Source organism: Lynx rufus, unplaced genomic scaffold, assembly GCF_022079265.1.
Source record: "Lynx rufus isolate CCGP_SWC_20201006 ecotype Redwood Valley unplaced genomic scaffold, mLynRuf1.p SCAF_4, whole genome shotgun sequence".
Taxonomy (NCBI): Eukaryota; Metazoa; Chordata; class Mammalia; order Carnivora; family Felidae; genus Lynx; species Lynx rufus.
The window spans coordinates 1402798-1417176 of record NW_025814856.1 but is presented as its reverse complement, the minus strand read 5'-3'; the positions used below and the strand labels follow the sequence as shown (position 1 = coordinate 1417176).

The window sequence follows — 14379 nt, the reverse complement described above, 5'->3', positions numbered from 1 at the left end:
GCTGGAATAGGACATCATGGGCCTCCCTGCCATCCACCGTGCTTGGAGGCTTTGATCCCCAGGGTGTGGAACCACAGGGGCACCCAATCCTGCCATCTTCCCTGAAAGTCGAAGCCTTTAATATTTTAAGACAAAGGTGGCCTTAAGAGCATCTACGAAAAGACAATCGTACTCCACCTACAATCTAGTGTAGACACCGACTGTTTGTATCCAGATAGACTGAATCAGTAGGGGGCTACCTAAAGATACAGGCCTCCCAAACGTGGGGCCCTGGGGTAACTCCACAGAGCCTTCGAGAACAGTGCCCAACTTACAGATGAAAAGTCTGAGGGTCACAGTGGCCCAGGTCACCCACAGGTAGCGACAGAGCTAGGACTTGAGCCCATACCCGCATGACCCCCTTGCACAGGGCTCTTTCCCCAGCCCACAAGGACACTCCTCTCTCCGGCCTTGGAAATGCCGTCTCTGAGGAAGGGAGCAAAGGTGGCTGTATGGTCCCTCCATTGCAACCCGTCTCTGCTCATTCTGTGCTCTGGGGACAATGCCCTGACTAATGGGTGACGCTGACAGCTCCCAGGCTGGGAAGAGGCACATCGATGCACCCCCATGGGTGGTCAGCATAGAGGGAGGACTAGAACACAGGACAGAAGTCAAGGGGGGGCAGAGCCGAGGGCAACATGGGGCAGGGCAAAGACTGAGCCCGGGCCAGGCGGGGCAGAGAGGAAAGACGGATGGGACACTCCAGGCAGGGCTCGGACGCCCTGGCCGTCCCTGGGAGGGTGTCGTGGATTGTCTTGTCCCCCGGAAAAGTCGTGTGTGCATTCCACACCCTGTGCGTGGGACCCAACTTGGAAAAAGGGACTGTGCACATGTAATTAAGGATCTGGAGATGAGGTAATGAGGTGGGTCCCAGATCCACCTGGAGGTCTGGGGGGCATCAGGGGAAGGACACCCCCCCCGGGACTGACTAAAAATCCCCCAAAAGGCCCAGCAAGGAAGTGCCACCAGCACACAGAGCCGAGTCCTGGGTCAGACCTCCCCCCGCCCCGTAGCTGGAATCCTCACTCCCCTGGCAGTTATTTTTATCCCGTGTTACAGATGCGTGAACCCAGGCTCAGAGAGGCTTAGTGCTTTCCTGAGGTCACACAGCAAATCAGAAACAAGCCCTTCAGCTGAACCCAGACTCAGGGTTTGTGGCTGGGGGGGAGGGGGAGGTGGGAAAGAGCTTTTGAGTTTCAGAAAATCCCAGAGTGCAGGAAAGAGGCCTTAAGGGGCCTAAAGAAAAATTTGTTTGAAAATGAAATAGAACAAAAATTGTTGTTTTTTTCCTTCTTACTGTTCATGGTCGTCACTTACGTGGGTAAATCTGGGATTTCTGTCGCTTACGCGGAGCTGGCCAGGTCTGGGGACCGGCCATGGCCACGTGCCTGGCTGCACCCTGTCCCCCTCCCCTGCACCCCACGCTCGGCATCTCCCCTCCCCCACCCCCCGCTCGGCACGCGGCGGCTCTACCGCTCTTCCCGAGCCTGTGCGGGGCGCTCACCGCCTGTCCTGTCGGGAGTCAGTCATTCTCCCCACGGGACAGGGAGCTCCCTGCGGGTGGGAACCAAGCGTGCAGGCCACCGACGTGTCCCCAGAGCCCAGCACTGCGCCCAGCGCGCTGTGTGCGCAGCAAGCACTTGGGGGCAGCTCACGGCCTCCAGGCTGGTCCAGTGCCCATCCACGCCCTCCTGGAGCTGCGGTCCCCTCCGCCCCCGGGTCTCCCCTTGCTGCCGCCACCGTCTTCGCCACCCCCCCAAATCAGCCCTGCCCGGGGGCCACAAGAGGGCGCCCGTGAGCATTCAGGGGCTCCCACCTCCCTGGGGGTAAAAGCCTCAGTCCTCTCCGTGGCCCCCAAGCAGGACCTGCCCTCCCCTACTCCTCTCTCCCCCGCGTTCACTCTTTCCCAGCCACACATGCCTCCTCTGTTCCTCCGACACTCCAGGCCCAGTCCTGCCCCAGGACCTTTGCATGGGCTGCTCCAGAATGCACTCTGCCAGATCGCTGCACGGTTCACTCCCTTCCTTCAAGTCTTGGCTCAGATGTCACCTCCTTAGTGAAGGCTCCTTAAGCACCCTGTTTAAAGTGACGGCCCTCAACCATCCGCTCACCCCGCTCTGTTTTTCCAGGGCCCTTACAGGCCGCATACAGGTTTCCCTCGCTATCCGAAAGCAGAGCGTTCCTGTGAAACTTTCCCGTAACTTTCCGTAAAGAAGCAATTGCCACTGGTCTATGCGGAAAACTTTTGAACATTCCCAGACCCCCGAATTGGCCTCTCTTAGGCTTTTCTGACAGGTTAGGACACATCTTGCTAATGGAGGCACAGAATTAAACGCGACAAGGCCCAGATGCTTGCGGACACAGTTCAGAGCTCCGGCTGCAGGCCTGCCCGAGTGTGGTCCCGGGGAAGGCGCTCCGTGGGGCTGCCCTCGCTGCTGGGGGCTCGCACTGCCTCTGTAAGCCTTCCCCGAGGGCAAAGCCAGAGCTGAGTGCTGTTTTAGCGTTTTGCCTTTTTTCATAAAAGCAAAAATCTCCTTCAGATTTCTTTCGGTTACCAAAAAAGGTACTCATGTAGGCCTTTCATGAAAGCAGAGGGAGTAGCATAATACGGACTTTCCAGGAGCAGAGGGTACCTGTATTATATTTATTTCTCTCTCCCCGCCTCCCCCAGCCCACTGAAATGTCCTGTCCACAAGGACAGTCAGTTTTTCATGGTTTTTTTTTTCCCCCCCAGGGTTCCCAGGACCTAAATAGTTGCCAGGTACACAGTAGGCGCTCAATGAATACTTGTGGACTGAATGGACGTGTTTTCAAACCGACCTGCTCACATCGAGACAATCTCTCTGAGGGCAGCGACATTCGATCCCTTTTTATCCTTCCCCTTTCCTCCCCCACGCCCAGCACGGGGCCATTCGATATTTCCTGAACACCTATTATGTGCCAGCTGTACTGTGGAAACAGACGCAGGAAAGACACCCTTGTTCGTCTCTGATCGCCAACAAGGACCGCACCACAACAGGTCGAATCCCTTTGCTCCCAAGCCCCCTGCATGCCAGGCGGCCCACCTTCTTGGCCGTTAACCTTGGCTCTGGGATCTAGCGGCTAAAGATGGGCTCAAACCCTGCCCGATGCCCCTCTCTGCTGTGCGATCTCGGGTCACTTAACCTCTCTGAGCCTCCACTACGGATTACGGAAGACATCTCCTTGTGCTGTGGGGCCACCCTTCACCCACCGCCTGCCCCCCGCACCTTCTCTCCTCCCCCCATCCTCTTAGCCCCAGACTGTCCCCACTTTGCTAAGAACAGTGGGGCGGGCAGCCTCTCCCGTATTCATCGCCCCTCCCCTCCCCTGCAAACCCACTGACTCCTGTGCAGAGGGCATGACTTCATGCGCATGGCTCACACCCCTGGACCCCTCGCCCCAGCGCATCATCTCTGGGGTGACCTTCTGCCTCCCTGGCCGGGCTCCTTAGCCTCCTCTGCCCCAGACTTACACATCGGGGCTTCTCAGGCCTCGTCTGGACACACCCTCAGTCTCCTGCCCCCAGCCGTCTTGACTCCTCCCACAGACTCTCACCGTTGCTGCACCACGGGTCCATCCACAAACCACCCACCCATCCACCTGTCCATCCATCCATCCATCCATCCACCCACCCACTCACCCACTCACTTGTCCATCCATCTGTTCACCCACCCACCTGCTGTGTCCCAGGCACTGTGCTAGGCCCTGGGGACACAGCGGTGGACACAGAAGGCAAAAAGTCTCCACCCTAATGCTGTATTCACTCTAAGGGGGGGGGGGGAGGAAGGGAAAAACAAATAGCACGAACACAAAACCTATGATCTGTGGTGTGTCAGGAGTCTCCATTTTCCCAGCAAAAAAAGGAAAGCAGGGAAGAGGGGTCTGGAGTGCTGGAGGGTGGCTGTGATTATAAATCATTTCTGCAGGGAGGCGGCACTGAGAAGGTGAAGGTTGAAAGGCAGGAGGAAGGAGGCATGTGAGTCTCTGGGGGAAGAGGAACATTCACCAAGTAGGTGACATCCGAGCCAAGACCTGAAGGAAGTGAGAGGGTGAACTCTGCAGAGATTTGGGGGAACAGCATTCCAGGCAGCAGAGACAGCTCATGCAAAGGCCCTGGGGAAGGACCGACCTGAGGAACAGCCAGGAGGCCCGTGTGGCTGCAGCAGAGTGAGCGAGGGGGCGAGAGGGAGGAGGGGCGGCCAGGGCGGGGATGGGGCTGCGTCCCCAAATTGCCGTAGAATATACATCACGTAAAATGTGCCACCTTAACCGTCTCTCAGTGCACTGGCATCAGGCACACTCACGCTGTCGTGCAGCCGCCCCCACCACCCGTCTCCAGAACTTTCCATCTCCCAGACTGAGACTGTGTCCCCATGAAGCACGGACTCCCCGCCCCCTGCCCCACCCCTGGCTCCCACCGCCCACTCTCTGTCTCTGTGGACGGGACGCCTCTCGGAGTGGGGTCACGCGGGGCGTGTCCTTCTGTGTCTGGCTCCTGTCACCGCGCACCGTGACCTCCGGGTCCGTCCACGCGGTGGCAGGTGGCAGGACGTCCTCCCTCCCTGGGGCTGGGTCACATTCCGGCGTGTGGATGGACCACACTGTGTGTACTGACTTATCCACCAGGGGACACTTGGGGCGTTCCCACTTTGGTGCTGCTGTGAACACGGGCGTGCAAACAGCTCTCGGAGACTTTCAATTCTTCGGATCTGTCCTCAGAAGTGGAACGGTCGGGTCACACGGTAACTCCGCGTGAAGGTCCCTGAGGAACCGCCAGACGTCTCCCTCAGCGCTGCCCCTTCTCACTCCCCGCCCCCCCCGCCACTCATCACCTCCGTCCGTCTGTCCGTCCAGGCCAGCGCAGACATCCTGTCCACCGCTCAGAGCACTGGACTCCCTACGGACACACGGCAGGTTTCGATCCTGAATGTAGCAGGACTCAGGAAATAGTGCAGAGAGGGGGCAAGTAGGTGGGTGAAGAAATGAGCCCCAGCCCCAGCCATCCGCCTCGGGTCACTCTAGATGATGCCAGGTCCCTTCTGGCACGTGACGAATTTGCCGTGTGTCCTGGGGGAGGTCTTCCCCCCTCTCTGAGCCTCTGTCTCTCACTGCATGAGGTTGCTCTAGGGCCCCCAGCCACGGGGGGGGGGCGTCATCTGCAGAGGGTCAGGGACAAGGAGTCTCTCCCCTAGCGCTGGCCACGCCTCCAGGCAGTTTGCTGTCCTCAGGAGCCCCTCAGAGGGACCGGGTGCAGCCATGATGGAAGGAAGCTCCATCCCACACTCTAGAACGCTCTGTGCCTTAGCTTCCCCATCTAGAAAACGGAGAACCCGGAGTCCATGTTCTCCAGATTCTGAGCTCCGTATGGGATGCTGTCCTTTCCCTGCCCACTGCCTTCCAGGACTCTCACCTCACTCGGAGTAAAACCCACGATCCTCTCCAAGACGCATGAGACCCTGAGCGACCTACCCGGTGTCCTCCCTGCCCTCCCTCCTTCCTCTCTCCCCTTGCCCTCTGTGCTCCAGCCACACAGGCCTCCTCACTGTTCCTCTCACAGGTCAAACTCATTCCGACCTCAGGGCCTTTGCATGTGCTGTTTCCTCTCCTGGAATGCCTTTCCCTTGGCTTCAGAATCACAGCTTTCTCATCTGTCATTCAGGTCACCTGCTCAGAGAGGCCATCTTTGGCCACCCAAGCTATCACCTCCCAACACACATCTTACTTTTATTCTTCATGGCAACTCAATCCAATCTAAATCTTACTTGTTTGTTACCCAGTTTATTATCAGCTCCCTTCTCCCCTGGAAGGGTTTGTGTCCCTAGACCCCAGTTCAGCGCCTGGCACCTAACAGAGATATGGAAAACAATTGCTGACTCTCTGACTACCTGACCATGTACTGAGGACACCTGCAACATGAAGGACATCACTCAGAGTACGTGCATTAATCACATTATGTAAGTGAACTCCAATTTCTGCAACCACTCTGGAAGACAGCTTTCAATATTCCTTCTCTTTTACAAATGAGAAGCCAAGACTCAGAAAAGATGAGGTGGCTTGTTCAGGATCACAGAGGAGCAAAAAAAAAAAAACAAACAAAAAACAAAAAACAAACACACACACACACACACACACACACACACACACAACCAGGAACAGAAACCAAGCCTGTGAGACCACAGACCTGATGGGTCATTCCCTTTCATCACGTGTGGAGGAAGGTGGCGAATGCTGGGAACGTATTCACCCACCCATCCATCCCTCCGTCTTTCATCCATCCATCCGTCCATCTGTCCATCCCTCCATCCACCCATCCATCCATACATACATACATCCACCCATCCATCCACCAATCCCTCCCTCCCTCCATCCATTTATCTATCCATCCATCCATCGATTCATCCATCCTTCCACCCATCCATCCCTCCATCCACTCATCGACCCATCCATCCCTCCATCCACCCATCCACTCACCCATCCATCCATCCCTCCATCCATCCATCTCTCCATCCGCCCACCCACCCATCCCTCCCTCCATCCATCCATCCATCAACCCATCCCTCCATCCACCCATCAATCCATCCATCCATTCATCCTTCCATCCCTCCATCCATCCATCCCTCCATCCATCCATCCCTCCATCCACCCACCCATCCCTCCATCCCTCCATCCACCCACCCATCCCTCCATCCCTCCATCCACCCATCAATCCATCCATCCATTCATCCTTCCATCCCTCCATCCATCATCCCTCCATCCATCCATCCCTCCATCCACCCACCCATCCCTCCCTCCTTCCCTCCATCCATCCATCCATCAACCCATCCCTCCATCCACCCATCAATCCATCCATCCATTCATCCTTCCATCCCTCCATCCATCCATCCCTCCATCCACCCACCCATCCCTCCATCCCTCCATCCATCCCTCCCTCCATCCATCCATCCATCCATCCTTGCATCCATCTACTCACTTATCCATCTATCTGTCCATATTGTAACCAGCCCACCCTCCCATATCCAACCATTCCCCATCCCCACCCCCCAACCTCTCATTCCCTCATGCCCTCATCCATCCACATGTTCCACTTCCAAATGACAAACAAGACACAGTCCCTGCCCCCACAGAGCTTACATATCAGTGAAATCCCCATGACCCCAGGCCAACAGCAGCCCCTTCCTCTGGCACTGGTCGCCTTCAGTCCAAGGACAGCCAGTCTCCCTTGATGGCTCTCACCCTGAATCTTCACCTCCACAATCACATCTCTTTCTTTGCCTCCTTTACTCCTCTTCCAAAGTGGGCCAAGACTCAGTCTGGGAGGTGGAACGCCTAGCTATATTGCTGTGTGACTTGGGGCTGAGTGCTATGCCTCTCTGAGCCCCAACTCATCATGTGATCCGTGTGAGGGAGGGCAACTTGGTCCCCTGAGAACACAGGTCTGCTTCTTTGCACTTCTAGTTTCCCCACAGTGTGGGCTCACCCCAGGGGGAAGCTTCCTCTTTTTCCATCCTTCTGCGTAAGAAGCAGGCATATCCTGAATGAGGCTGGGAGGCTGGAAAGGGGCTGGCAATGGCAGGTGAACACACATGAAGCGCCCTTTCCACCCAAGTCTGAATTCCTCCCCTGCTCTAAATTCTTCTATGGCTCCCCAGTGCCCTCAGTCTGGGATCACAGGCCCTCCGGGGTTCAGCCCATGCTGACCCTCTGGCTTCACCTCCCAGGTCCCACCTAATTCCTTCCCTCCTCCAGGTGTGCCCTCCACACCTCCAGGCCTCTGTAAACCCAGCTCCCTCTGCCCACATGCATGAGGACGTCACAGCCATGCCCATCCCAGGGCCAGGAACACAGTACTTGTTTCGGCGAGTAAACAAACGAAGCGCTTCCTTCACCGGGCAGGCTCCTATTCTCCTTTCAAAGCCTCTGTTCTACAGCCCCTCGTCCACGCCGCAGGAGTTCCCAGGCAGAGCCCCAGATTCCTGTCCGGTTCCCTCAACCCTGCCTCCCTCCCTCCGACCCAGCCCTGACCACTCACTCTGAGTGCTAGCGCCTAGCTCTGCCTTGCCATCAGAGACCTTCGCATTTCTCGTGCCCAGTAGCGGCCCCAAAAGGCTTTCAGGAAGCGTTGGCCGAACGAACGAATGGGCGAGTAGGCATGGCCCTGCCTCATGGCCAGGCTCTCATCTGCCAATGTCAAGGGTGAAAGAGAGACAGGAGCCTGTGTCAGACATCCCCAGCGCCAGAGCCTCTCAGAAGAGCCCCCCCGGGTAAGTCCCACAACAGAAGGGGACGCTGGGGCTCCCAAGACCCTTTGTTCCTTTCTCACCAGGGAAAACCCCCCCACCCCCCTCGCCAGAAGTTTCCAGAGGTAGCACCGCTCTGGGCCTTTGCACATGCTTTTCTCTGTGCCAGGGACACCTGTCCCCACCAACGGATCCTTCTCACCCTGTAGGCGTCAGCCCAGTCCCACGATAAGCCCAGCTCCTCCTGACCAAGCATGTACTCTGTGCCCGGCTCGCGGTCGTCCCCTTCCCCACTGCTCTGAGAGTGAAAGCCCCGCTGTCTCCCGACCCTGTGGGCCCTGTAGGCGAGAGCACGGTCTGCCAGTAAGATTAGAGAAACCAGATCATCTCAATGCCAAGCTCAGAACTGCTCTTTTATACTGACCACCTCCTCCAGGAAGCCCTCCTGGTCTCCACACCTGCAGGGGCTCCTCCGGGCTGTGTTCCCACCATCGCAGCCTGAACATCAATGCCTTTAACCTCCTCCTTCCTCACTGAGTCCCTCCTACCAGACTGGGCTTTGAAGGCAAGTCAGGTCTTGGCAGGGGAGGGTAATCTGTGTTGCCCAACATCATATCCTGGGTCTGGAACGGCGCCTGGCACACAGCAAGTGCTCAATAAATGCTGGTTATATGGGGAGATGGATTCGTGTCTTGTTCAACCCATCGTGAATCCACAGGGACGCCTGGTTGCACGGATTCCCATCTCCCCATGAACGCTGCACACAGTAGGTGCTTAGTCAACACTCTCTGCCCGAAGGAGGGCAGACGTGATGTCACAGTACGGCCTGTAAGGCCCCTGTTAAATCGGGGAAGAACGGGCAGCTGGGGAAACTGAGGCACGGGGAAGGGCACGCCCAGCTCAGAGTCAGGCAGCCGGCCCTGGCGGCCGGCCCCCAGCACCCCCCCCCCCACGCGCCGTGCTCACAACTCCTCCCTCGGTGCCCCCGCCAGGCAGCCCTCCGTCTCCCTGGGGCTGGCGCGTCACCCTCGGAATCTCACGCCTCAGAGCTCGGGCGTGCTCCAGCCTCCCCTCCTGCCGCGGAGTGAGCAGCTGGGGCTCCCATGGAAACCACAGGCCTCCACCCGGCCCCCCCACCTGCACCGGCCCCCCTCACAACCTCCGCTTTAAGACAAATATTGTCATTAACATGCAAATGCATATGTGATTACCATAAATGGGGGGCCTCTCGGCTGCCGAGCCCTGGAGCCCTATCGTGGGAGCCTGCCCCGGGCGGGGTGGGCATCGACGCTCCTTCGGCCCCCAACGGGAGAGAGAGGGACAGCCCGGCCACGCCAGGCACCCCCGCGGGCCCCCTCTGCGGGGGCTGTCCCCTGGCCGGAGCCAGGTGGGGGGACATGGGGACACCGGCTGGTGGGAGCCCCCCAGTTCGGCCCGAGCTCCTGGCTGGGCTCCCTTTCTGGTCTGAGTGAGGAAGCGGCCTTGCAGCCTCCCTGCTCCCCCTTCTCCGTGGCTCTCCCTGACTCCCCCTCCCTGCCTCTCCCTGGGTGTGTGTGGTGGGGGGGGGGGCTCCACTTGCCTCGGTTTCTCTCTCTGTCTGTGTGTCTGTCTCCTTTCCTGCTCTTGCTGTGTCTCTCGTGGTCTCTCCTTGTGTCTCTAAATCATTTCTCTGTCTGTCTCCATCCCTTATCTTAAAAACAAAACAAGCCAGCGCCCAAGGGCCTGCCCTCTTGCTGAGGACCCTGTCTTTCCCATCCTGCCCCCTACCCCGACACTCAGGTCCCAGAGCCCCCCCCTCTCCCCCGGCACGGCTGGACCTCCCACCTGTCACTCGGTCTCACGGGGGCCCCACAGGCCATCAGGCATCGGGGTGCCTCATGCCACAGCCCCTTCCTCCCCAACACCATCTTTGAGGGGGGCCCGACTCTTGGCTGGGGGGGGGGAACATGTCACCCCTCCATCACACAGATGTACTTTTGTATTCCCTGGGTTGGAGGGGACACAGGTGGGAGACAGTGAGGGCCCAGGCTCGGGTGGGTGTTTGGGAGCCAGTACTGACCCCTCCCGGCCTCAGTTTCCCTTCCATGTGAAATACGCTGATGCTCGCAAGCCCACCCCAGTGGCTATCCCTTCGGTGGGGGACTGAACAGGCCCCAGGTATGACAGTTAAGGATGAGATGGTGGTCAGGACAGGAATGATGACCCACACTGCTGTCCCTCTTAGCACCCCTGGCGTCCGTCGTCATGGGATCCCCGGCATTCGGGAGCCCAGAAGGCTCTGGGGCTGGGGAGGGGGGAATCTCTCCCCCCACCCTCACCCCCGCCGGGGCCACACCCCCAGCCCTCGCTGCTCTCAGCCAGCGCCAACAGCAGGCATCCTGTGCCCATTGGCTCCCCAGAAATGAAACCAGGGAAGTGTTGGCAGGAGGCGCCTGAACACCCCCTGTACTTCCCATTCATCACTGCACCTCCCTTTGGCTGAGACCCAGAGAGGGGCAGCCACTGGCCAAAGGTCACACAGCGGAGCCATCATCCTAGCTGCTGGCCCTTGAGACCCCCTCACCTCCAGCTCCCTCCCACAGGTGAGGCCCAGCCAGGCCCAGCACAGGGGGTGTCAGGAGAGAGATCCGGTGTTGGAGGATGGGCGGGAGAAGACGTCCCCCTCCCCACCCCCTGCAGCCGGGGGCCCCTGGGAAGTGGAGGGTGGGAGCTGGGTGTCACGGACACCCAGCTGCCTAACTGTCACCCTTCCGGGAAAGACCCCGAGACGCCCCTAAGCCTAACAATCCCCAGCCAGAAAAAAAAATAACCCGACATTCAAGAGGCCCTGCTTTGCCGACAGTGGGGGAAACTGAGGCTCCAGCCCAGGCGGAAACCCAGCCACAGTCCGTCCCTTCCCCTGGTGGGGGTGGGGGGTGTCCAGGGGAGATTTAAAAATGAGCAAAGGGAGGAGGGCCACCCAGTGTGTGCACCCCCTGCACCCCATCAGCTTCCCTCACTCAGAGCCCACCAACAGCCTATCAGTTCAACATTTGGGGGGGGGCACGTGGACACCCCCTCCAGCCCCCATCAGAATCTTTCTAGAAATGGGCCCTTCGGCCGTACCGGGGGCGGAGGGCTTGTGCAAAGCGCCCTCCATGCAGCCATGGACCCCTGAGCTTGACTCATGGGCAAATGGGAGCCCTCTGCCCTCCTAATTCACATAGAGGAATTCGATTTTCCAAGCTCCCCCCCCCCTTTTTTTTTTTTTTTGGTGATGGTTGGATTTGAAAAGAGGTGGGGGATGGTAGGGGTTTCTTTCCTCCCCCTAGGATACCAGCTGGAGGGTCTAGCTACAGTGACAGGCCCTGGGTCCATCCCACCAGACTCTCCCTATGGCCTGCCCGGGTCCATCATCCACCCATTCATTCATTCATTCACTCATCCATCCATCCATCCATCCATCCAACAAGCATGTATTCATGCTTCCCATAGCAGCCACAGAGAAGAAGGGGGACAACGGGGTCTGAAATAGGTCATGAGCCCTGCTCCATCCCCAAGGAGCCTCCAGGGTCCTGCCAGGGGTGTCCAGCACAAAGCCTTCACTGTCCCCACCCTCGGTCACCGACACCTGATGGGAGAGCCGTCAAAGCCACCGTCATTCAGACACTGGGCCCATGATCTGAGCCCAGGGCTGGGGCCACAGTCCCCGGGCGCCTCCTCCCAGCATCCCGTCTGAGGGAGAATCAGGTGGGAGGGAGGTGGGCAGGCCTCCCCACCCCTCCTGCCTCCCCCACTGTGCTCCCGGGTCGCCCACGCCTCCCCCGTCCACCTTAGGATCTGGGCTCTGCCAGATGGACGGTCCAGGCTCATCGTCTTTGGCCTCAGACCTCAACACATTGCTAACAGGCTAGGCCAGTTTTAACTTGAGCCAAAGGTGGAGGCAGGGAGGGGGAGGGCAGAGAAATGGAGGGGGGATGGGCGGCGGGGGTGGGGGGGGAGGGCAAACCATAGCATTTTAACCACCCAGGGCTGGGGAGGCTGGCGCCCACCCCCCACTAGCCTGGCTCAGCTCCCTGATACCCCCACCCCGCTTTCTTTGTAGTTACCGATTAGCCCGGGGTCCTGGGCATCCGTGTCCCCTGCGGCTGGCCGGACCTGCCCCGCTGGCCTGGCTTTGTGAAAATGACCAAAGCAATGGAGTCCAGAGGTGCAAACTTCCCCGACGGGGCCTGGGGAGGCCGAATGAATGAGGGGGTGGGCAGGGAGGGGTGGCGAGGTCCGGGCAGCTCCTCCAGCAAAGGGGCAGGAAAGAGTGGGTGAGGGAGGGAGGAAGGGGTGGGGGTCCAGGGGGAATGGGAGGGAGAGGCAGAGAGAGAGAGAGAGAGAGAGAGAGAGAGAAGGATGCTGGGGGGGAGAGGATGGGAGGTAGAGGGAGATGGGAGAGGAGAGAAAAGGAAAGAGAGAGGGAGAGGGAGAGGGAGAGAGAGAGAGAGAGAGAGGATGCCGGAAGGTGGGGAGGGAGGGAGAGGGGGCGGAGGAGGGGAGGGGGCCAGCTCGAATCTGTCAGCTGCACCCCCAGAGGGGGGAGGAGGGGTAGGTGGAAAAGGGGGAGAGCAATGATGCTGTGGCGGCGGCGAGCGGAGGGAGGAGGTGAGGAGGGGAGGGCCGGGGGAGAGAAGATGCCGGAAGGTGGGGTGGGGAGGCCGAGGGAGGAGAGGGGAGGGCGGGGAGGGGGCCGGGGCGCCCACCTTTGTGCATGCCCGTGTAGGGGTCTTTGAGCACCGTGAGCTCGTAGATGCGGCCGAACTGCTCGAAGAGCGGCTTGAGGTCCTTCTCGTCCAGGTTGCGCGGGATCTGGCCCACGAAGAGCTTGATGGCGTCCAGGTCCTTCATGCCGTCGGGCTGCCCCCCGGGGGGCTCGGGCCCGCTGCTGCCCACGGGCGAGGGCCGCGTCTGCAGGAGCTGCTGCTGCTGCCGGCGCGCCTCGCTCTCCGTCAGGCGGGCCATGGCGGGCGCGGGCGGGCGGCGGGCGCGGGACCGAGCCGGCGGCGGCGGCGGCGGCGGCGGCGGCGGGCGGCGGGCGGCGGGCGGACTCGCAGCTGGAGCGACGGACGCCGCCTCCCGCCTCCCTCCCGCCCCGTCCCCGCGCCCTCCTCCCTCCTCCTCCGCGCGCCCGCTCGCTCCAGCATCAGGACCACAAAAGGGCGGCTCCGCAGCGGCCCCTGGCGGCCGGAGCGCGCGTCGACGCGGCGGCGCCTCCCGCGCCCCGAGCGGGCGGGGGGACCGAGGCCGAGGGTGGGGGGGGTGGGGGGTGGTGGTGCCCGGCCGGCGCCCAGGGGCACCCGCGGCCCCCACCGCCACCAACAGGAAGAACGCTAAGGGTGGCGCGCGGTCCTGTGGGGTGCCTCCTGGGCGTTTACCCCGTCCTCGGCGCTGGTAAGCGGGTAACTCGGTAACGGTGGTGATAGTGAAGTGTCATGATAATAATAGTAATGAAAGTAATAATACCCGCAGCAAAACATAAAGGAACACTTTATATATATATATATATATATATATATATATGCACACACACATACATGCATATATATGTATATATACATCTATGGATACAGGGATAGATGCATCGATGCATCTATGCATGTATATATGCATCTATGTATATATACGTATACGTATATACACACATATGAATTTAAAAAAATTTTATATATATAAATTTTTTATATATATTTATATTTATATATATGTATAAAATTATTGTCAAGTTAGCTAACATACCACGTATACGGTGTGCTCTAGGCTTTGGGAGTAGATTCCCATGAGTCGTCACTTACATCCAGCACACGGTGCTCATCCCAAGCAGGGTCCTCCTCGATGCCCATCACCCACTTCCCCCTCTCCCCCATCAATCCTCAGTTTGTTCTCCGTATTTAAGAGTCTCTTGTGGTTTGACTCCCTCTCAGTTCGTATCTGTTTTTTTTTTTTTCCTTCCCCTCCCGCATGGTCTCCTGCTAAGTTTCTCAAGTTCCACACATAAGTGCAAACGTCTATCTGTCTTTCTCTTACTGGCTTATTCCGCTTAGCAGAATACCCTCCG

At 58.9% G+C, this 14379-nt stretch overlaps 1 protein-coding gene across 12 annotated transcripts in view; it reads right to left on the bottom strand.

Annotated features, from left to right (window-relative positions):
• Positions 1–13286, bottom strand: part of CELF5 (CUGBP Elav-like family member 5) — a 47911-nt gene extending 34625 nt beyond the window's left edge. For 11 of the 12 annotated variants that reach the window (XM_047096659.1, XM_047096661.1, XM_047096657.1 and 8 more), the window contains exon 1: positions 13028–13172. In XM_047096659.1, the coding sequence (XP_046952615.1) occupies positions 13028–13172 (145 nt within the window). Of the gene's footprint in view, positions 1–13027 lie in introns of all 12 variants that reach the window. The other variant, XM_047096656.1, reaches the window with a different exon arrangement.
• Positions 13287–14379: the final 1093 nt, after the last annotated feature.